This window comes from Phascolarctos cinereus, unplaced genomic scaffold, assembly GCF_003287225.1.
Source record: "Phascolarctos cinereus isolate Bilbo 61053 unplaced genomic scaffold, phaCin_HiC Scaffold_2;HRSCAF=192, whole genome shotgun sequence".
NCBI classification, from domain to species: Eukaryota; Metazoa; Chordata; class Mammalia; order Diprotodontia; family Phascolarctidae; genus Phascolarctos; species Phascolarctos cinereus.
In genome coordinates, this window is record NW_027555625.1 from 326,332,029 (window position 1) to 326,352,513 (window position 20,485).

Consider the following 20,485-nt stretch of genomic DNA (forward strand, 5'->3'; position numbering starts at 1 on the left):
GTGGGAATCTGGGACTGGGAACTTGGCTCCTTCTAGGTCAACCTGGGGAGAAGACGGCAAGATTTTTATTTCAAAGATGAGCCGGGGCAGGGTCCGGTGGAGGGAAGAGGCGGAGGCGAGGACCCAGGGAGGCAGTGGGCGGGTCTGGGAGGGAAGGAAGGCGTGGGGCGTGATGGCTGAGGAAGAGGCGGGGCAGAGTGACGTGAAGATCCGGAAGGGGCGGGGATCCAGCAGAAGTGACAGGAGCGGATTGGAGTAAGGAGCGGTCACTGAGCCCCGGAGGTCGCTCTTCACCCAGTCCCATCCCGCCGAAGATTGGGAACCACCTAGTGGTCCCGGAGTCCCCGGCCAGAGCAGCCCTATAGGGGCCTTCGTGCCGGAAGTCTTTTAGTTCAGGAACGGAAACGGAAGCGAATTACGAGAGCGCCTCGTGCAATAGCCTTTGCCCGGTGAGCCGGCTCGGCGATGGGCCCCGAGGGCCTAGGGTCAGGGGAGGAGGAGAAGGGAGCCGGGGATCGATCGTGCTGCCGGGCTGAGGCCGGAGGGGCCGAGCTCAGGCAGCCTTGCAGGAAGGCGGGTGTTGGGTACGGCTTCGGGGTCGGGGAGGGGGGATCTCGAGGGAGCTGCGGCTTCCTGACCCCCCCGACCCGCCGTCCCTAGGCCTCATGGCGGTCCGAGCCTCCTTCGAGAACAACTGCGAGGTCGGCTGCTTCGCCAAGCTCACCAACACCTACTGCCTGGTGGCCATCGGCGGCTCGGAGAACTTCTACAGGTGGGGCCGGGGAGGGGGGGGGGGCCTGCCTCTCGGGATCCTGTAACTCTAAGCGAATCCCGTCCCCGCTCTGGGCCTCAGTTTCCTCATCTTTACCATGGAGCTGGTTGTCTTCGTTCAGCCTCCCTCACAGACTGGTGTCAAGGATTTCAAAAGGCACTGGAGAGGGAGCTTTAGAAGGAGACTTGAGTTTCTGTAAATAAGATCTATTTGAGCTCCTCCGAAGCTAAGAGCTTAAGGTTCAGGAGGAGTGTGGCTGACCTGGGAGGGAGGGGGGAGGAAGAAGCCCCGCAGCCCCAGAGAAGGGTCCCCATGGGCCCTTCTGGGGTATCACTCAGTGACCTGTGGGCTGACTGTGTGTTCGCAGTGTGTTTGAGGGCGAGCTTTCAGAGACCATTCCAGTGGTGCACGCTTCCATCGCCGGCTGCAGGATCATTGGTCGCATGTGTGTGGGTATGTCTGGCCCTAAAGGCCTGGGAAGGGGGGTGGGGGGGAATTTCTGGGTGGTGGTACACAGTCTTTGTGACTCAGAAGATCCCTACACCCTAGTTATGTCATCGCGGGCCGTTTTGATTTTCATTGCATTGAGTAATGCATCGGTGGTGTTAGTTTTGCTCCCAACCCATGGAGTCTTTAGGCATCAGAGGATTTCCATTTAGAGTTGTATTTGCAGTTGGTGCTACAGTTAAGGATAATATTTGAGTGTATTATCTGCTAGCCGTACACACTTTCTTCCCTTGAGCTTGAAATGGGTAGGAGTCTGAGATAGCAGATTTGGACCTTAGAATGAAATAATTTTATCGTTAACACAGCAGTCTGGGCAGTGCCCATTTTGATTTTTTTGCCAGGACGTTTGGCACCTAGGTGGCTATGAGAACTCATATTCATTGGTTGAATTAATTAAAAACTAATGACTTACAATGTTCAGATCCCCGTGCTGGGTGCTAGGATGGTACACTGGTCCTCAATATTGAAGAGGAAAAAGGAGGGCTTGGGGGCCTATGGAGCCCGGTCAGGAGGTAATGTGTCCCTTTATGAATGACAGAGAGAAGTCAGGAGGTGCTGCTCCTGTGCCTCCTCCCTCCCCAGCTTAGTGGTTGTTTTCCTTCTGGATCTCACCAGGAAACCGGCATGGCCTTCTAGTGCCCAACAATACTACAGACCAGGAGCTGCAGCACATCCGAAACAGCCTCCCTGACTCTGTGCAGATCCGACGGGTAGAGGAGCGACTCTCAGCCCTGGGCAACGTCACCACCTGTAATGACTATGTAGCTCTCGTTCACCCCGACCTGGACAGGGTGAGGAGGTTTGGGCAGTCAGGTCAGGTTGGCACATGGACATGATATCCTCTTAGTCCTTAGGTAGTCTGGTGGCAGTGTCTCATTTGGGTGCTGAAAACATCAACGTGTCATATCATCAGTATGGACAAAGTGATGTGTGTAGTTTTTGTAAAATAAGGAGATTGAACCTTATGTGGTTTCTAAGGTCTCATCTAACTTTAATTCTCTGAGTCTGATTCCTGTGCAGGGTTATGGTGAAGAAGATTAGATAAATATGGTCCTTGTCTCCTAGAAACTTCTCATCTAGATGGGGAGACTGACTAGGCATACAAAGGATATTGAGCTTCTTTGGGCTTCAGTCATTTGGCATCCCAAAGTTGCATATGACTTGAATTGGAGAAAAGCTACAATTTAATTCCAAAACAGGGCTTTTGGAAGTGGGATGCTTAACCCTTCTTTAACATCTGTTTTGAAGAATAGACACTAGTAGAGCAGAGAGTATTTTGGTTTTTTAGTCAGAGGACTTAGGTTTAAATCTCAGTTCTGTTACTACTGAGTTTCTTTTACTACTAATTTTCCGAGTTCTGCTTGGAAAATTCTTCTCTAGGCCTCAGTTCCTTATCTGTAAGATCAGAGGGTTGGACTGGATGGCCTCTTGAATCCTTTCCAGCTCCAAATCTATGATTCTGTGAATGTTCTGGCTCTATAGTTGGGGGGATAGAGACTGTGGTGATCAGCCCCAGGCACCTTTAATAGAGCTGCTGGGGAATGCTGATCTAGAGCCACGTTGGGGCACCAGAGAAGTGAACTGGTCCTTTCTGCCCTTCATCCCCATTTCTCAGTATTGACTGAACATAGATACAGCTAAATCTTCCATTCTTCCTTGGGTGGGAATGTGGATGCTGATAAACATGAAGACATTGGAGGCCTGGTATTTCTTCACACTTCCGATGAGCTAGGGTTCTGAACTCTGTGTGTCTACACTCACAGGAGACAGAAGAAATTCTAGCTGATGTACTCAAGGTTGAAGTCTTCAGACAGACAGTGGCTGACCAAGTGCTGGTGGGAAGCTACTGTGTTTTCAGCAATCAGGGAGGGCTAGTGCACCCAAAGACTTCCATTGAGGACCAAGATGAATTGTCCTCCCTTCTCCAAGTTCCACTGGTGGTGAGTACCTTTCCCTCTGCCCGCAGGCCCAACCTGTTCCAATTTTTGCAGGTTTAGCCAGGACTAACCCTGACGCCTCAGAGTTGAGTCACCACCCTATATTCTAATGGGGCAAAGGTGTTCAGAGTCTCCCACTCCATCTCATAAAAGCAAAGCAAGCCAACACCTGCCTTTTACCAAGGGGTGCATCAGTCACCTTAACTAAGCTTGGCTGCTTTTTTATGATTGGCCAGGGACAAGAGCAGCTATGAGCATAAGGAGTGGGCATGGAAGCTGCTACATGGTGCTCTGTGTATTCCTCCCATCACCCTGGGAAGAAGAAACCTCTCAGAGCTTCCAGCTCTGGATTTTTAGTGATTTATCACTTTTTAATGATTTCCCTGATTTTGTATTAATGGTTATTTTTTTTTAAGTCTGGGTACTGTTTTACCGATTTTGAGCTGTGGAGTATAAATGAAGATGTATGTAGGTCTGGGGATAGTCATTTAATAAGAACAAGGATCTTTATGACCTTGAGCTCATGAGAAATGCCGGGTGAGGACTGAAAGGACAGCTCTGAAGAGTCACAGTATTGATGACATCCAGGATCAAGGACTGCCTCTTAGGGCCCCCAGGATTGGAGACTTGCTATCCACATGTAAAAACATTGAAGAGGGGGACATTCTGGTACACACTGGGTTCTCTCGCAGGCTGGTACTGTGAACCGGGGAAGCGAGGTGATTGCAGCTGGAATGGTAGTCAACGACTGGTGTGCCTTCTGTGGGTTGGACACAACTAGCACAGAGCTGTCAGTGGTAGAGAGTGTCTTCAAGCTTAATGAAGCCCGACCCAGCACCATTGCCACCAGGATGCGAGATTCTCTCATCGACAGGTTAGTGACTCTGCTGTGGCCAGCTGATTCCTGTATCATTGAAGGTTTTTATGGATTGATACGTGTTAAACCAAAGAAACCAGTTCTTCTATAACATAGAGCCTACCTGTATTGATGAAATGACTCAGTTGTAGTTTCTCAGACGTGAATGGTCAGGAACTGGCACAGCTTGGTTTTCCAAGCATCCAGCTGATCCAAGAAGCAAGAGCACACTTGTTCATTTATAGCCCCATTCTAGAATTCCTTTTGTGCTCCAGACAAGAGACAGATATTTAAAGGTATTCTCACAGAAGGGCCAAGGGTTCCCTGTAGAGCAGGGATTCTTAACTTGAGTTCCATGGGTAGATTCAGGGTATCCTTGAATTTGGATGGGGAGAAAAATGACACCTTTATTTTTATTAGTCTTTAATTCTAGTCTCTAATTGAAATTAGCAGTTTCTTCAAAAAATGTTATTCTGAGAAAGGGGTCCCTGGTCTTTACCAGATTGCCAAAGGGGTCTGTGACAAAAAAGGGCAACAACCCCCTGCTGTCATGTAAGGGGAAGGGGTTTAGGGGTTGGCTGAAGAGCAGTGGTTGTAATGGATCTTTTTTCTTTTTTTTCCAGTTTAACCTGAGTGATTGCCTGTAGTTTCTGTTGCTTGGCCTCTTGAATAAGGACTTTGGTTCCTGCTCCAGTTCCAGTACGGTGTGAGGCCCTTCAGAGTCTCTAAAACATCTGCGCTTTGGAGCCTGGACCGTGGGTGGTGGGAGTATAACAAAGCTTCCAAGACGGATCTCCTGTAACTTCATTTTTACTGTTAAAAAAAAAAGCCCTTAAGTGAGTTCACCTTGGTTCTTTGATTTCCACTGTCCTTGTGCTCCATTCCATCATTAAAAGGCACTTGGGCCCTTTGTTAAATATTTTTTTATACTGGCTGCCTAAAATTGTTAAAAGGGACTCTTGGGGAAGAAGGATAGCTCCGAGGAAGGACTCTTGCTTCTGGACCCTGCTCTCAAGCGACTTAGAGGTTTTACAAATGATTATTTGTATTATGTAAATAGCGTATGTTAATGAGAGAGCCAGAAAGTGCTTTGGGAAATTTGATGAGAAGAGTCATCAAAAGTCCCTGGTGGTCTCAGGGAAGGCTTCATGGACAAAGTATTTGGGTTGGGTGTTAATGGAAGAAACATCAGCAGATGAAGATAACTTGGGAGAGCCTACTCTAAACCATGGCATGAGCCAAGTCCAGGATAAGAACTTCAGGTAGTAGTGTAGACCAATGAGTCAGTAATCATTTTTTATTAAGTGCTGGACATGTATATAAGGAAAGACAAAAATATTTCTTAGGTAGGAGGTGCAGGAAAGCTTCTAGCACCTCTCTCACTAGCAGGTTCGCTTTTGATCTGGTCAGAGAGGAAGACAGGAATGAAGTCATAATAAGAGGTTAAATAAGCTTACTTTATTCTAGTCTAGTCTTCTCAAAGGCAATTTGCTGATAATGGGAGCACCAGTTCTTACAGCATTCCCCTAACAACTCTTCTCTCGGCCGGGCGTGAAGGTGGGGCAATTACTCCTCCCTCTCAATGGGGTCAGTGGAAACAAGCAAGACTTGTGTTCTCCCCTAAATCCCATCAAGCCTCAATGGGGGCCAGTTGAGTCAAATACAGACTTCCCCCTCCCGAGTCTTGATGGGGGCCGATCAAGACACACCAAATTCCAGCTTGTGCATTCACCCCCTAAGGGGGGGGTTCCCAGTCACTGACCAGTGCCACTTGCTTTATAGGGCAACAGACAAAAAAGCATATTGCCAGTAATAGCCTCCTCATTTTACAGTACTTCATCGCTATATTTACTGCCACTGTGCAATAGAAACTGTCTTGAACCATGATTGTGAGAACTCGTATCTAACACCTGGGAGGTAGAGATTGTTACAACTATGGATCCTAAGAAGAAAATTCTTAAGAAAGAATAACAAAAAATCCACTTTATACACACTAAAGTTCACCTTACTTATACTTGCCTTTAAGGCTCTTATGTTCTAATGGGAGAGACAACATTCAAAGGATATATACAGTGTAAATGGAAGGTAATCTCAGAGGAAAAATACTAGTAGTGGAGGCTCAGATGAGGAGAGCATTTTAGGCATTTAGGATGCCCAGTTGTGTGAAGAACAGCAAGTAGGTGGTAGGTTAGTACATCTGGACGGTAAAATTCCTAGAGTATAGTGTGCTAAAGAAAATTTAAAAGAGAGAGGCCGGGTCGTGAAGGGCTTTAAATGGTCAAATGGCAAACAGCAGTTTTTATTTGATACTAGAAATAATAGAGAACCACGAGTTTTGCCTTGTTGTCACCCTCCACCACCACCCCCCATGACGTTCTCCTGTGGTTTAGGAAAATCGTTGGCACCAGGGGCTAGTTTTGATGGAATTTTGTGAGGCTAGAACTGGTAGGTTAGAGCCAAGTTGGGGTAGGCTGTGAGTGCCAGAAATGGGAGTACATGCATTGTTCATTTAATGGGCATTGGGTACCTACTCACCAACATACTGGAATGGAGCAACAACACAATCAGAATAGTGCTTTAGGAGATTGCTTAGGCAGCTTGGATAGATTAGAAAATAAAAATTTAGGCAGAACCTGAATTAGAGTAGTTGCAGTGGGAGGTGGGGACTCCGAGGGGCCAGTAGCTTTGGGCGGGGGGGGGGGGCTAGAAGGAAGTTCTGAGTCAGGATTCCACAAAGGTGACTTCCACAGGGACCTGTATCCCTTGACCCTGAACCCAACACCTTCACCTGTTTACTTCCTTTATTAACACCACAGTGAGAAGAGCCCTTTCCTTCAACTACCATTTGCTTCCTGTGCTAGATTATTCTTACCAACTCATCTTGGTCTACCACTCAGAACTTCATTAAAATTTCTAACTTTCTTGGTTTGGTCAGTATTAAACTAGCACCAGTGACATTTTCTCACTTGTGAGAAAAGGTTCCCTGCCCCAATTAGGGGCTAATTTCCCCCTCTCACTTGTGTGGAAAGCTATCTGGAAGTGATGGGAAAGGGCCTTGGAGTAGAGTTTTAGTCCCAACTTGGCCACTTAATTTCGTGACCTTAGATGAGTCTGTTTCCTTCTCTGTTTCCTCAATTTACTGTAAAAAAAGTGGACACGCTGGTTGGTTTCTAAAGGCATTTCAATCCCAATCTATGTCAGTCCAACCTCCTCTCCCAGCCAGGAGATTTTGGGTAGTGAATCTACTGTGGTTCATTACTCCCACCGGATCTTAAACTTGACCCCAAACGCACAGAAGAGCTGGCCTTTGAAGCCTAACTAAAAGTATACAGCATATGCAGGGCTTTGTGGGGTGTGGGGCAGACTGGAAGCCTCGCCTCGCCCATTTCTCGCGGAGCAAGGGAGGGCTGTGCAGGAGCAGAAGACACCGAGGAATCGTGGAGCTGTGCTGGCTGATACTTTCCTGGAGACACAGAGACACAGATGCCACTTCGAGGCAGGGCGAGGTGCCCCAGCGTGAGTGAGCTCAATGGAAAGGAAGGCGTGCGGACTCCACCTCCCAAACCTACCCAAGAGAAGGAGGGCCAAGGTGAGCCATATGGCCCCGCCCCGCAATTGAGGAGCGCGTCTGTAGATTCTCGTTAACGATTGGCTGCGAGGGATGCGTCCTGATGTAATGACCAGAAGCCCTCGGAGCCCCAGCACGCAGGCGCAGTCAGCGGCAGCTCGGAGATCAGATACTCTGAGTCACCTCGGCCGAAGGTGGGAGAAGGGGGCGGGGCGGGACAGAGGGGCTCGCCCCTCCTGGCGGGGCGGGGCGAGCCGGTTTGTGGGGTCGGGGTTGGGTTCTGGGGTGGGGGGGGTTCTGTCCCCGCCCTCAGCTGCCCCTTGCCTCCCCGCAGCCATGGGAGCTCAGCTGAGCGGTGGCGGGGACGGCGACGGCGGACCTCCGCCGGGCCCGGCCCCGGAGCAGCCGGAGCCTGCGGCCCCCGGGGGCGGCGACCCGGCCCCCCGGCCCCGCCCGGACCCCGCCGCCTGGGGGCCCCTGGACGACGTTCGCTTCCTCGTCGTCTGCACCTCCTGGTACTAGCGGGATCCCAGAGCAGCGTCGGGAGCCGGGGTCGCGCCTGCCGAGCCCCCTGCCATGGACACCCCCGACTTTCTTTGCCCCTCTTCACAGCATGATCTCGGGGGAGGAGGTCATCTGGCTGCCACTTCTCTGCTCTTCTGACCCCTGCCTCCCCAGCCGGACAGCCTGCCCGCACACTTACTCTGACCCCTAGAGCCCTTTTGTCTGGAAATTCTTTTGGTCTTCTTGCGGTGGCCAACCTCCTCATTTTCTAGACCTCCCTCTCCTCCAGCAAAGTGCATCGGTCCTTCACGTCTCCCCTGAGACCCCCTCAGCCTGTCTGGTTATTGCTTTCTCCTTAATATGACGCCCCCGTTTCCCAGGCTCAGCCCCACCCACCCTTCTTTCTCCCCCCCTCTAGAGGGCACAGAAACAACTCTCCAGGTCATCACAGATGGTCATGGACTGGAGTCTTTGGACAGCCTTCTTTCCTCCCCGTCCCATTAACTGTGGGATAGTAAGTTTCTCTTGTCCTCAAACACCCAAATATCCCCAGGACTCCAAAACCACTGCTGTCAACCATCAGACTTTTCAGTTCCTCCCCATCCGCATTCATTTCCCAAGGATATTGTATCGTTTGTCTCTCCCCTGCCCTTCTCTCCAAAGAAATGACAATCTGTATATTTTCATTTTATTTAGAAATGGTTTAAAAAACATTATACAAAGGCTGATCAGTTTTAAAATGTGACGGACACTGAAATGCTGCGATGCCGTCCAGGGTGATGGAAGCCCAGACTCTAGGGCACCAGTATGGACGCCTCAGCCTTGGCCAGGACCGGGGAGACACACAGATTATGGGGGAAGTGTGGGGGATAGAGGGAAAGGCAAGTGGGTCAGGAAAAGGGGCCAACTCAAACTCTGCCTCCCACTCCAGTGAGGCCTGCCCCTTCCTCTGCCCCCAGGGCCTCTTCCTCTGTTCCCTTCCTCAGCTATACCCCAGTATCTTCAGGGCTCAGGAGGATCCCAGAGGGGACCACATAGGATTTAGGGTTTTCGGGAGGTCAGAGCAGAGACCCAGGACCCTAGTATGGATCCAGGCATCGGAGAGGAAGAGGGAAGAAAGTGAGGCAGGATGAGATGAGATGAGTGGAGGAGAGGCTGAGCTGGATGGCTCGAGGCCCTCACAAAGCATGGTCTGTGATCTCAGGAGTAGTGACAAGAGGATCCAGGCAGGGATAAGTTGTGAGTAGTGGGGCACAGTGGTGTGGCTTCATTCTCTGCATCGCTATTGGTCAGAAGTGGTGGAAGATACCCAAGGACCCCTCTAAGTCAGGCCTTGCCCTTCAGCCATCACAATTTGGGGCATGGTGTGACAGAAACAGCACTCAATTATAGTCCACCACCAACTTGCCGTGACCCTACTAAGCCATACCCTCTTTCTGGGCCTCATTGTCTCCTCTGTCAAAAGAGGGTAATGTTATTTGCCCAGCCAGCTTAACAGGACCCTTGTGAGTTTCAAATAGGCCAATAGATGTCACCTAATAAAGTGCCTTGAAAAGTATAAAATACTGTATCGACACAAAGATTATGTCTCTGATGCCAGATGCCCCCCCGCCTCAGGGAGCTGGCTCTTGGCAAGAATTGAGGATAAGCACAAAAGGAGAGGATCGGTGACTTGGGAAGTTCATTTGGGAGAATGCCCAAGCTAGGGCAGAGGCCAGCATCTCAACCTAGGGCACCAGTTGGGAATCATCTTCCTCTTCCAACATAAATAAGTCTCCAAAGTTTAAGATGTGACCACAAAAGGAAGAAGATCCACAAACACAGGAGGGAAGCATTAAACAGCCCAGTGGGTGCTCCGTTTAGTTGGCCTGGCAGGATCCCAGGAGACTTCTGTGTCCTACCTCCACCTCCCCGCCCAGGAGGCTTCTGGGTGACCCTTTCATAAAGAACTTTATAGACTTAGCAAATTAATGATTTGGTGTAGAAATCTAGAGCTGGGAGGGATTCAAGAGAGCATGTAGCCTCACCTTCTGTTTGGTCCAGGAACCGCCTCTGTGACGTCCCCGACAAGAAGTCAGCCAGCCTTTGCCTGAATGTTCTTTGTAACAAGAAATTCACTCCCTACTAAGGGTAGCTCATCCCATTATTTGGGCAGCTGAGACTGTTGGGAAGTTTTTAGGCTGAACTGAAATCAATGTCCCTGTAACAATCAGGGCTGAGTTCTGCTCTGTAGGGCCCAGCGGAACAAACTCTTCCCCCACAAGCCTGCTCTTCAAATACTTGAAAGCAATGATCTCAGTTACAGGCTCAACATCCTCCTCAAGATCTCCAGTTCCTTCATCTTCCTGGCTGACCTCCACTTGCAACTCTCCAGCTTCTCAATATTCTTCTTAAAATATGGAGTCCAGAACAACACACCCTGCCTCAGATGTGACCTAACCAATGGGACTGTCAGTGCCCTTGTTTGGAAAGACAGGCTTCTCTAAATGCAGTCTGGGATACCATTTGTTTTTTAGGTTATAATGGACATGCTACTGACTCCTTGAGCGTGCAGTTCAATGAAACTCCCAGATTCTTTTTGGGTAAACTAGTTTAGCCATAACATGCCCCCTTTCTGTACTTGTACAGCAAATGTATGTGTGTGTATTTTTTGAACCAAGTGGAGGATTTTGCATTCGCCATTAAATTTCAGAACTGTACATTTTTATATGTCTTTCTAGCCTGCCAGGATTTTTCCGTGTGTTGGCTGTTTGTCTTGGCTCTGTGTCAACACAGTTTTGAAAGGCATTAGTTATCCATACTTTTGTTCAAGTCAAGACAAAAATGCTGACTAGGACAAGCTTGAGGACAGAGTCCTAGGGCCACTAGGGAAGGAGCCTCCCACCTACTAGACCATAGTTAAGGAAGGAGGAACCAGAAATACCTGCCCTGTCCTCACCCACAAGCAAGGATTCTACAGGGATTTCACATTGGAGACATGGACGTATGGGGAGGGCAGCCCCAGTCTTTCTAGGCTCCTGAGTCTCCAGATATCAATACCTAGGGCAGCCATGGCTTTGTACCAATTCGTTGATGTGGAGAGGGGGCGGGGGAGAGAGTGGAAGGGAATCTCACTTCCTCCTTTCAGCAGTCAGGAAATCTCCATGCCTCTGCCTTGAAGCAATCCACTGGCCTGGTGATCCTCCCATCTCTTGTGATGGGAGTCACGGGTCATGGGCCAGTAGAGGTCTGGAGAGGGAACACACTGCCTCCCTCCAAAGCAGCCCTGTACAAGAAGTCAGATTGTTTATCCTGGGTCAAGCCTGTGTCACTCCTCTCCACCCTTCTTAATTAAATTTGCCCCAGGTGTTAGGATACCAAGTTATGGCTCTGGGCATGTCTGTGCCAGGAGAAGTAGAAACAAGGAAGACCCCCAAGGCTTCGTGTTGGCTTGGCTTGGCCCAAGGGAGGCTAAGTTCACAGGTTACATAGCCTTGGTGCTAAAATGCTGATGATACAATACCTTACATTTGTAATGGAGAGAAAGGAACCTCATTGCCCTGGAGAGAGACCCAATCCAGGCTGTCTGAGGAGCTTAAATTTCAGCTCTATCAATGAAGGACACCGTGGAGAGACCATGAAGGGCATTAGGGGAGAGGGAGAGGGTGTCCAGCCCAGGAAAAGTGGATAGTGGATATGAATGGGTGGGCAGAGAGGTCACTGAGACCAACTATAAAAACCACCTGGAAAGTGGAAATCCTAGTGGAAAAGTTCATATTTTGCACTGGACATTTGGATCTGCCCTACTTCACTATGTGATCCTTCTCTGAACCTCGATTTACCATGAGAAAATTGAACACAGTCTCTGAGATCCCTTCCGGCTCTATGATCCACAATCCTTTTGTGTCTGGAAAGGTTAAACTTGAATTCCCAGAATCTCATTTTAAATGCACTAGGAGATGTTGCAATCCTAGGGAACTCCCTTTTACAAAGTAAAGACTTGTCTACATGTCTATCTGTTCTACAAATTCAGCTTTTCAGGGGCTGGTTTATCCCAAACTGGGCATTCCGGCCTGAAAGCAGAGGCATTCAAGGTACAGCATGCCCGTTGTGAGAGGAGAAGGAAGAAACAAGGAAATGGGCTGAGGCACAGAACGTGTCTTGAGGACAGATAGGAAGCTGAAAGTCCCTCAGGTCTTTCTGCCTAACGGACTTTTGTCTACCTTGGAGCTATCCTGACTAGCTTCAATGAAGCCTGGAGTTTCAGGCAGTCCCTTGCGGATGGCTGGGAGGGGAGTGGGGCAGGGCTCTTCGATGGGAGGATCATTGGGATGACTGAGGGGACAAGGGCCCTGCAGCAGGGGAATCACTGGAATAGCTGGGGAGTGGCAGTGCAGTAGCTCTAAGTGCTCCCTTCCACCCCAACTCTAGGCATGGCCCAGGACCAAGAACAGAAGGTCAGGAGTGGGCAGGGGATAGGGATCAGCATGGGAGTGGGAGGAGGTTCACGGGCTCATCAGGATCAACCCTCTCATTTTACACATGAGGAAACAAGCCGAGATGAGAAGTGGCCTTACCTAAGTCACACAGTAAGAAAGTAGCAGAGTCAGGATTCAAACCCAGGCTCTCTCGACTTCAAATCCAATGTTCTTTCTACTGCTAGACCAGTTGCCTTTTCTGGCAGTGGGAAACGGAAAGGTGAGAAGTGGATGGGGATGGGGCCTGGGACAGTGATAGGAACCACACTGGAAATAAAAGTGGGAACAGTATAGCAATGGGACTGGGGATGGGAGATCAGAAAATCTCTCAATTCTGGGGCATCCGTGTTCCTTGGGGATCTAACCTCCCTCCAACCATCCAAGGCCAGGTACCTTCCTGGTCCTTGGCCTTCAATGTCTCCACTGTGGCCCCGGATTCTTAGCAAGCAGTGAGCTGGGGCTACCGGCCTAGCTCCCCTCTCCTGTGGCCAGAGTGGTTGATATCCAAAGGTTCCTGGGCCCCCAGGAGAAGCTCATCCCCTCACTCTTGATCCATCCCTGTTCTACAGCACCAAGATACTACCTGGCTTCTCTCATCTTAGTGGGGCCTTGGCCTTGGTGCTCTGGGGTGGGTAGAGGCTCTTATACTGGTGTACATTGGAGTGAGATGAACAGACAGCTTCCCGAGTCCTCAGGAAATCACTTCTGACAAGTGGGGATTAAAACAGTAGTAACGGGACATTTAAATATTTGTGACATGAGAGCAAAGTCCAGCCGAGATGAGGCTGGACCACAGGCTCTCCCCGAGCACAAGAGGCCCCTGCCTCTCATTGGCCCAGGGGAAGCTTCAGTTTTCTGAGGAACCTGCTTGGGTGTGGGGGTGGTCGCAAAAACACCTTCCTTGCCCACAGATAGCTTTGCCTCTATAGCCACACAGGCTCCGTGATCCATGATCAGTTACAAACATCTGACCAGCAGGTGTTGGGAGTCGGGAGCCAGACAATGCCCAGATTTGGAGCAGAAAGGAGGAGGCAGGCAGCTGATCCTGCCCCAGGCCATAATCCTCACCCTAAGATCATGGGATCCTGCCATACGCAGGGACACCTGGAGTCAGGTCCCTCAGAAGAGGAATGACAGGCCCAGGCAGCTGTCAGGGAGCAAATGCTGGTTTCTCCCAGATAAACTGTGCTCAGAGGGCCTTTGGGAATCCCAGGAGAGGCCCCTAATAATTGGGGTTTCAGCCTCTGGGAATGAGGGACAGCTATGAGGCAAGGAGAGCAGAGGTCTCCTCCCCACACAAAGCTCTCCCCAGCGAAAGTTATCTTTTGCCTTTCCCTTTCGATCAAAGGCATTTTACAAAGGGAGCTTTGGGTCTGAGTGGGGGGCAGGTGCTTGGGGATCAGCTCTGGCTGATTTCTCCCACTCCTCTCTTACCAGGTGGATTCCAAGGGCCAAGCTTTAGGCTGGACTTGCAAACCCATTGCTTGTGGCTCTTGGCCTGGGCCCTTGTGGTGCCACCCTGTTCCTCTGGGTCCTGGGAGTGAGGTCCCTGCCCTCTCTCAGGCCCTGGCAAGAATGCCCCGGCTGGTGGGGCAAGGACGTACTGGTCATACCCACTCCTGGACTGGCCGTTTGTAGTAGGTAACCTGCTGTTGTGCCCCCTTGTTCTTAAACTGGAATATGGTGTAGACGAGAACAAGGATGCAGAGGGATAGGGTACAGGGGATGATGACGGCCACAGCATTCACTGAACCAGGCACATCATCTATGGTGACCATGATGTCCACGTCGTCCTGGGGCCTGCGCCGCTCCTTCCTTCTCTCCACCTCCTTCTGGTTACAACCCATCCAGTCCCGCAGTATGGAGCGGGGGTAACCAGGTTCCACACTCAGCTTCTGGTTATCAAACTTCCAGTAGTCCCGGCCCTTGTAGAAATAGGTGTAATCTGAAGAGACAGAGCCAGGATCAAGACCCACCAGCTTTAGCGTGGGGTCATCTTCTGCTCCGAGGGCCCTCCTGCCAGCCTACATTTCACCCTTAACTCTGGAATCGCTTCCTTCTGCCCAGGGTAAGCCTCCCTCAGCCCGCAATCACTTTGAATTCAGAGGTCACTATTCTTAACTTAAAGTTACCCTTAATTCCAAGGTCCTTTTCTTTTTTCTTTCTTCTTCTTCTTTTTTTTTTTTTAGTGAGGCAATTGGGGTTGAGTGACTTGCCCAGAGAATCACACAGCTATGAAGTATTATGTGTCTGAGGCCGGATTTGAACTCAGGTCCTCCTGACTCCAAGGCCAGTGCTCTATCCATTGCACCACCTAGCTGCCCCTTTAAGGTCCTTTTCTTCATCTCAGGCTCACCACCCTCAGCCTTGGGTCACCCTTAACTCCAGGCTTACTGTCTTTAGCGTATAGTCACCCTCAACTTGAGAGTCCCCCCCACCAGCTTAAGGTCCCCTTTATCTCCAGAGTCACTGTCTTCCACAGCGGTCTTCTCTCAGCCTCCCTCAGGTCACCCTCAATTCTGCTGTCACAGACCTTAAGCCTAAGGTTACTCTTTAACTCTAGTGTCATTTTCCTCAGTGTTCATTCACCTCCTCCCTCAGGCTGGGGACACATGACTCTGATGTTACTTCTCTGACCTTGGGGGCATTGCCCTCCACTGAAAGTTACCTCTTACTCCATGGTCAGTGTTCTCTGCCCAGGGTTAGTGGCCTCAGTTGGCAAAATTTGTCTTGAGGGCTCAGTCTTTCCTGAACTCTTGAGTGCTTCCCCCTCCCCTTAATTTCCTTCTTCCCATTAATCTCAAAAGCCTCCAGTCACCCAGAGGTAGAATTTAGAATAGTACTCTAGGCAGAGGTGGGTGGGTTGTAAAGGGGAGTAGGCCCTTAGAACACTGTAAGCTAGAAGGAGGCTTAGAGGCTTTTTGGTACCCATCCCTTATTTTTTCACATGAGGAAGATAAGGCCTACAGAGAATAAGGGAGTTGCCCAAAGTAACATATCTATAGATTAACTGGCCAACCCAGGACTAGAATCTGGGTCTTATGATTCCCAGGCAACTATACACACACACACACACACACACACACACACACACACACACACACACACACATGCACACACACACAAATATATGTAGTTTTATATATATATATATATACATATATATATATATATATACACATAATATATATATATAGTGTTTTATATATTTTAGGGGGGGAGGGGGGAGGCAGTTGGGGTTAAGTGACTTGCCCAGGGTCACACAGCTAAGTGTCAAGTGTCTGAAGCCAGATTAGAACTTAGGTCCTACTGACTCCAAGGCCAGAGCTCCCAGGCAACTATTCTTTACGGATTCAAAAGGCAAATTCTCCAGAGCTCCCTCCAAAGGACTCCTTCCCCTACTCCTTCACTCCACCCCTCCGGTTCCCTAAGGACATGACCCAGTTTGGGCTCCTTCAGTGGTCTCAGTCTCTCCCAAATGACTTCACAAAAGCTAACGGACTGACTGCACACTAGAATTGATAGAAGAGAACATCACATTGTGTGGGGTCTGCCTTTGTGGGAGCTCAGAGAAGGGAGACTATTGTAGGCTTAGGAGTCAGGGCAGGAAAAGATGGTACGGGAAGTCTTCCTGAAGGAGATGACACTTGAGTTGGGCCTCGAAAGATAGGCATAGATTGGCAAAGATGGCAATCAGGACAGAAAGCGTCCTAGATGTCCAGAGGAGGTGTTGCCTATGTAACTTTGGTCAAGTCCCATGTTCTCCAGACCTCAGTTTCCTTTTCTATAAAATGAATGGGTTGAAATAAATAATCTCTAAGATTCCTTCTGGTTGTGAATCCTATGATCTTTCCAAGAAGCAAAGCAGTGAGCCTGAGGAATTGTTTCTCGTTTCCCGAGTCACACCGAGCTTCCCAGGGCAGGAACAGTGTACTACTATCCCACCACCCCCATCCTATCCACCCCCCGCCCGGAGCCCAGGGACTGGTTCAGGAGAGGCCCTGAACATGACTGCAGACCCAGGTCAGGACACTTACAGCCTTCTTTGCTGATGAAGGCCCCCTGGGGAGATTGGGGGATGCCCTTCCACACAGTGATTGGTTTGGGGTATCCAGGGTCAGTCGCCCGTCTCTCCTCATTGTAGCGCCAATACCACTCCCCTTTGAAAAAGTATGTCTTGCCCACAGGCTCCCAGCGCAGGGCTGTGTCTATGCCCTCCCGGGGCAGGCAGGTACCCAGCTCTCCCAGGCTCTGAGGGTATCCGGGCTCCACACTCACCTCCTTGAAGACCCAATATTTGTCACCTGTGAATGGAGGAACCTGGTGTCAGGGACTAGCTATTCCAGACCCACGTCCTAATCCCTAAGTTCTGGCTCTAGGCCCTTGGGCCCCTTTTCTTCTCAGCCCTGGGCAACGGAGCCCAGGAAGTCAGTGACTCCCTCCCCCTGTGGACAGAGTCCTATCTAGGACATTGGACGTAAGGGCAAGACAAAAGATGAGATACAAGGTCTGCCCTTACAGAGCCGGGGGACAGATACAAATAACTGGAAAATCATGATGCACTGCCTTGGGGCTGGTCTTCTGTTGGCTCCCCCTCAATCATTAATTCATCTCGTTTATCAGGTCCACAAACATTATGCCCCAACCTTGGGCCGCCCCTCTGGCTTAGCCCATAGTTCTTCCTCAGCTCTTCTCTCTCTACAATCATTCACTGTGCAAAGTCATTTACTCTCACAGTTTCACATGTCACCTCTATTCTTGACCCTGAAACCTATCTCCAGCCCTGTCCCCTCTCTCTCAAAGCTCCAGTCCCATATCTCCTCCTGCCCCTCAGACTCAGGGAGTGCATCTAAAACGGAACCCCTCACCCTCCCCTCAAACTGACCCTGTGCATCCCCATCTCCCTGTTTCTGCTGCTGGCACCCCTTCAATGTCCTCTTGTTACCCAGCCTCCAACCACACTGTCATCTCGGACTCTTCCTTCTCTCTCACCCAATTTGTTTAAACCTCTTCTCAGACAAAAAATAAGCCTGCTGAAGTATATTCCTTCTCCAAAGTCTTATTGGCAGTAATAATTGTGAAAATCGTTCACAATTCTAGAGTATTTTAAAGATTAAAAGGTGCTTGCCTTACAACAAACCCATTTTAGAGATGAAGAAACCTACTCAGAGAAGAGCTTTTTGCCAGCACACACAAGCTAGGAAGTGGCAGTGCTGAGCCTGAAATCTGGGTGTCCTGATTCCAAGTACTCTTTCCATCAGGTAGTTCATTTCTTTTCTTGAAATCAAGATGGTTCTGGAAGATCTTGAATGCATATCTGTCATACTTTTGTCTAATCTCTTACCACCCAGTCTTGTTTTTTTCTTTCTTCTTTGTTTCTTTCAGATTTGTCACCTCCTCTTCACCCCTCCTGTCCCATCCTCATCACTTCTCAACTGGACTATTAAATGGCTTCCTCTTCCCATCCCTCCTACACCTACTGACAGTCATTTTTTTCCCCCCAGATCTGAGCATGTCTCTCCTTTGCTCAGAAACTTTCAATGGCTCCCCATTGCTTTTATTCGATAAAGTCCATATGCTTCAGTCTGACATTTTAGACCCTCCATTTTCTGGTCCCACCCTATTTTTCTAGCCTTGCCTCCTATTCCCTCTTACTCAAACCCTCCATTCCAATCAGGCTGGTCTCCTTCACGTGCTCTGAATATGTCACCAGGCTGCCTCTGGCCTCCATGCTTTTGCCCACGCTGTGACTCTTGCCTAGAGTGCCCTCCCTCTCTTTGTTCCTCTCCCCTTCCTCAAATCCTACCCATACTTCAGGGTCCTGCTCATAATCAAATAAGACAGTGTATATAAAGTACTTTGTAAAATTTTAAAGCACTATAGAAAGTTAGTCATTATTATCATTATCCACTGAAAACAATGATTCCTATCACTTTAGATTATTATTAAATATTATTGCTTTTTATAATGATATCCTACCTCCTCCATAGCAATCTCTCCCACCTCTTGGAACCATAAAGTTGATCTCCCTTAACTGCTTTGGACTTGGACCCTCTCTGACCCCAGCAACCTGGCGCTCAAATATGTCTCATTACATCTTTTCTTGTTCTCTAAGAGATCCATGTCCCTAAGTCTTATTGCCCTCCATATATGTGAACTCTCTGAGGACAGGACTGCAGGTCTGCTCTTTCTATCTCTTTTCCAGATTGTTAACAACAAAGTGATATAATGGAACACAGTACTAGGCACAACAGGAAATTCTATAAATACTGGTTGACTTGTTCACGGTCAGTCGAGTGTTAGGTTTACTCCCGCAAGGCTGAGGAGGAAGACACCCAAATACCTTTGAAGAAGACAAATCGCCCATCAGACCTCTCATAGGCAGCATCGATGCGAGCTGGTAATCCCTTCCAGAACTGTTCAATTTGCATGGGATAGCCCTCCTGAACCCGATTATTCCGCAAACGCCAAAACCAGCGGTCCTGGGGGAAAAGGGTGGACTCTGGGGGAGGGAGCCCACACTAGCCACACCTTGGCCCCCCAACCTCCAGAAGCTCCATAGAATGGGTAAGGGAACTCTTCGTCACCTCAGAGGACCCCATCCTAATAATCTGTTCGATGCATCTGGGCAGTGCATTGCAACTCCTAGGAGGAAAACAGGACTGGAATTCTTCTCCCCATTTTACAGATGAGGAGACAGCAGTCCAGAGAACAGAAGGCTTGTGTCAAAGTTTACACACCGGGTTAGCAGCAAAGCCACAATGAGAACCGGTCAGAGGTTCGGACCCCAAGGCCAAGACTCTTACTTCCTCCCAGCCCAAAGCCCTTTCCCATTTCCCTGACTGGGGGATCTGTCAAGGGCACAGGTTAGCAACTCCAGCCAGGCATACCTTGAATACAAACATCTCGCCCCGGAAGAGAGCCACAGTGTTGAAGTTGCCATCACAGATGTTGGGCTTTGTACCCGGGGTGGATGGCCGGTCTCCCAGTGGTGGCCTTGGGGGCCTGGGTTGACGCTCGTGCTTCCTCTCTGGGGAGTGGATCCGGCGGGCTGGCAGTGTGGGGAGGGGTCGAGTGGGCTCCAGGGGCTCAGCAGGAGGACCTGGAGAGAGAAAGAAAGAGAGACAGAGAGAGACAGACAGACAGACAGAGACGGAGAGAAATTGAAGGACAAGCTTCTTAAATGAATGAAAAGCAGCAACCCCTTAGACAGGAGCTAGGATGCCCATGTTCTAGTCTTGAGTTTGCCTCAAGTTAGCTCTGTCACTTATGGGAAGTCCCTTTGCCTCTTTGGTTGGACTCCTTATCTCCTCTGGGAAATGGGGACAGTAGCCCTTGACTCCCAGTGGAGGTGAAATTCAAAGAACTTTCTACCCATTCTATTATCTAATTCTTACCACAAACCTGAAAGGGAACAGATGTGCAAAGAAACAATGTGACAAAAATGTAAAGAAAAGTACCATCAAAAGGCATCGGAACTCTGATTAATGGTGATAAACCATAACTTCAGAGGACTAATGATGAGCCATCTCCCTCCTCCTGACAGAGAGGTGGGGGACTATAGGTAAGGAATGGAAGCATTCATTCTTAGACATAAGTTTGTTTTGCTAGGCCAATGTGACAGTTTATTTTGTTTAATTATACTTCTGAAACGGCGGTGGTTGGGAAGTGACAGCAACATAAAACAAAAAAGGCATCACTTAGACTTTTTTTTTTAAATGAAGGACATGACTTACTCCTGGTCACATTCTCAGTAAGTGGCAGGATCAGAGCTAAGGTCTCTTGACTCTTAGACAAGGGCTCTTTCTACTTCAAAGTCCACTCAGCCCAAGCTAGCACTGGATATTAACAATTTCTCTTCTGGAGGTACCCGGTGTCAACTCA

At 49.3% G+C, this 20,485-nt stretch overlaps 2 protein-coding genes across 3 annotated transcripts in view; one reads left to right on the forward strand and one right to left on the reverse strand.

Annotated features, from left to right (window-relative positions):
- Positions 1-230: 230 nt before the first annotated feature.
- Positions 231-4,991, forward strand: EIF6 (eukaryotic translation initiation factor 6). 2 transcript variants are annotated; one of them, XM_020998804.2, is made up of 7 exons: positions 231-449; positions 661-772; positions 1,140-1,225; positions 1,895-2,070; positions 3,043-3,219; positions 3,909-4,090; positions 4,696-4,991. In XM_020998804.2, the coding sequence occupies exons 2-7, from the start codon at positions 666-668 to the stop codon at positions 4,703-4,705; spliced, it is 738 nt and encodes a 245-aa protein (XP_020854463.1). In that variant the 5' UTR covers positions 231-449; positions 661-665; the 3' UTR covers positions 4,706-4,991. The 2 variants fall into 2 exon arrangements, with proteins under 2 accessions (XP_020854463.1, XP_020854464.1); XM_020998805.2 differs by lacking the exon at positions 231-449 and adding an exon at positions 456-584.
- Positions 4,992-8,818: 3,827 nt separating this feature from the next.
- Positions 8,819-20,485, reverse strand: part of MMP24 (matrix metallopeptidase 24) — a 67,388-nt gene continuing 55,721 nt past the window's right edge. Inside the window, exons 6-9 of the mRNA XM_020998763.2 lie at positions 19,492-19,703; positions 18,945-19,083; positions 16,639-16,905; positions 8,819-14,546 (exon numbers count right to left, since the gene is read on the reverse strand). Coding sequence (XP_020854422.1) covers positions 14,209-14,546; positions 16,639-16,905; positions 18,945-19,083; positions 19,492-19,703 — 956 coding nt within the window. The 3' untranslated portion in view covers positions 8,819-14,208. The remainder of the gene's footprint in view (positions 14,547-16,638; positions 16,906-18,944; positions 19,084-19,491; positions 19,704-20,485) is intronic.

What these genes read in the sequence shown, in the direction of transcription:
- EIF6 (XM_020998804.2), top strand. Translation starts at nt 666, where the DNA reads ATGGCGGTCCGAGCCTCCTTCGAGAACAACTGCGAGGTCGGCTGCTTC. An exon ending in TTCACCCCGACCTGGACAGG is followed by an intron (nt 2,071 to 3,042) that starts GTGAGGAGGTTT and finishes CTACACTCACAG; the next exon opens with GAGACAGAAGAAATTCTAGC. An exon ending in TTCTCCAAGTTCCACTGGTG is followed by an intron (nt 3,220 to 3,908) that starts GTGAGTACCTTT and finishes GTTCTCTCGCAG; the next exon opens with GCTGGTACTGTGAACCGGGG.